The 1,971-nt window shown below is 35.7% G+C and overlaps 1 protein-coding gene across 1 annotated transcript; it reads right to left on the minus strand.

Moving 5' to 3' along the window:
• Positions 1–205: 205 nt before the first annotated feature.
• Positions 206–590, minus strand: LOC102256920 (small nuclear ribonucleoprotein E). The gene has a single exon (XM_005874478.2). It carries the CDS (start codon positions 541–543, stop codon positions 265–267), a length of 279 nt encoding a protein of 92 aa, XP_005874540.1. The 5' UTR covers positions 544–590; the 3' UTR covers positions 206–264.
• Positions 591–1,971: the final 1,381 nt, after the last annotated feature.

A 1,971-nucleotide genomic window follows, 5' to 3' on the forward strand; every position in this document is an offset into this window, starting at 1 on the left:
TCAGCCTGGCTTGTGGCTGAGCAGAGCTTCCCCTGTGGGAGCACACTGACCACCAGGGGGCACCTCCTGCATTGAGCATCTGCCCCCTGGTGGTCAGTGTGTGTCATAGTGACCAGACATTCCCAGTCATTCTGCTGATAGGGTCAATTTGCATATAACCCTTTTATTATATATTGGATGGGTAAGAAATATTCTCCCAACAAAGGACACAAAAAACACAAACTGTATTGCTTCTCAGTAATTCCTCACTTCATTAAGTTATTTCTAGGTGGAGACACTTTGGAGCAGAGTAATATTATCTCCTTTCAGCATGATCCGACCTAGTTGTTTTCTTGACTTTGTTTTAGAATGAATCTCTTCTGCATCATCTAATACAAGGTTCATATACTCATCAAAACCAATGATACAGCCTTCTATCTGCATATTCACTTGCTCATAAAGCCACACCCAAATCCGAGATCTATTTTGTAAGTATCTGAAGATGAGGTTGATGGGCTGCACCATCACCTTCTGCACCTTTTGGCCCTGGCCACAGCACACCATGGCGGAAGCTAACAAAGAGCACACTAAGCCGCACGCTCCTTCAGAACCACTTCAGTCTATGTTATTTTTAATTCCAGGTAATCTGAAGACTTGGCATAGAGAAATGTTCCACATTCTTGGGTTCTTCACAAGGAAAATTCCATTTACTTAAGTGCCCTTGAGTTCTTTTCACTTTTTTTGATACCATCTACACAATGGTCTTGTGTTTTTCTTGCACCTTATGTATGGAGATACAAATTCATTATTTCAAAATTTTGAAATCATAGATATAACACTCCAAATCACTGTAAACCAGCAAGGCAGCTTCATTTTTACCTGGGAGTTAAAACCTCATTGGGAAAGACTGTAAATTTTTATATCTCCCTATGTATGGTTGTTACTCCACAAAATTAGTGATGAGTTAATCCATTCTCCTTTAAAATCGGCTATGTTTTTTGTCATTCTAATCAATTAATTTAGGCTTATCCCTACTTTCTCTCACATTGATCACCATACACAGCAGATGATCCAATTAGCCAGTCTATACCTTTTAAAAAGTGTTCATCTATATTCAATTCCTATAATTTTTTTTTCATTGAACATCATAGTCTCCAATCACTTCATTTAAATTACTAAAATATATCAAGAAAATAAACAAAGGAAAAACAGGCTATGATTTACTATGTAAAGTGTTGCACTATTTTTACTATCTTATTTATTCTTATATTCACTCTGTAACATGGATATTATTAATCTCCCTTTGAAGGAAAATGTCAAATACTGAACATGTTTCCCATGCTCTTTTTTTCTTAGTAATTTTTTGCAGGTCATATAACCTCTTTACTTTAAGCTTCTCTGACTGCTCAAGTGCATATAAAATAAATACAAATGGTGAGTGTTTAGAATATAGTGAAACTCAGAATAATCTGTATTATTTTTAAAGATATCAAAAGAAAGAGTGTTATAAATTGTTCTCAGAAAAAATAAAAATATGTTAGAGAAAGCATTAGAGGTATAAGCATTGATAGATTCTGGTAAATTCATATTACCATCGCCTTTATGTCCTACTTCTATCTTGCTCAAGATCTCTGCAAATAATTAGCCTATACAGCAAGTCCCACCCTCCCCCCTCCACCTCCACAATCTATATTCACCTATAACAAATGAATGCAAAATTTAAGTGTGGTTCATTAAAGTATCATTAACTTCTTCATGGTGTGGTATCTTTCTTTTCTTTTAAATGTAGATGATTTCTTAATCTTGATTAGGTCAGCTCTGATTACTTTTAGCCCCCAAGCACATGGGTCAGTTCTGAATTTCACAGTTGATTTACTGAATAGATGAAAAGAAAATTAGATCTTGATGTATTTGTCTGACTTATCATGGTGGGAAATCTCATATATTGATTAGCCCTCAGGAGAACAGCATCCTAAGACTCTTTGCAGGAGG

Source organism: Myotis brandtii, unplaced genomic scaffold (genome assembly GCF_000412655.1).
Source record: "Myotis brandtii unplaced genomic scaffold, ASM41265v1 scaffold440, whole genome shotgun sequence".
Classification (NCBI taxonomy): domain Eukaryota; kingdom Metazoa; phylum Chordata; class Mammalia; order Chiroptera; family Vespertilionidae; genus Myotis; species Myotis brandtii.

Excerpts from the sequence above, each read along its gene's own strand:
- LOC102256920 (XM_005874478.2), bottom strand. The coding sequence starts at position 543 with ATGGTGTGCTGTGGCCAGGGCCAAAAGGTGCAGAAGGTGATGGTGCAG.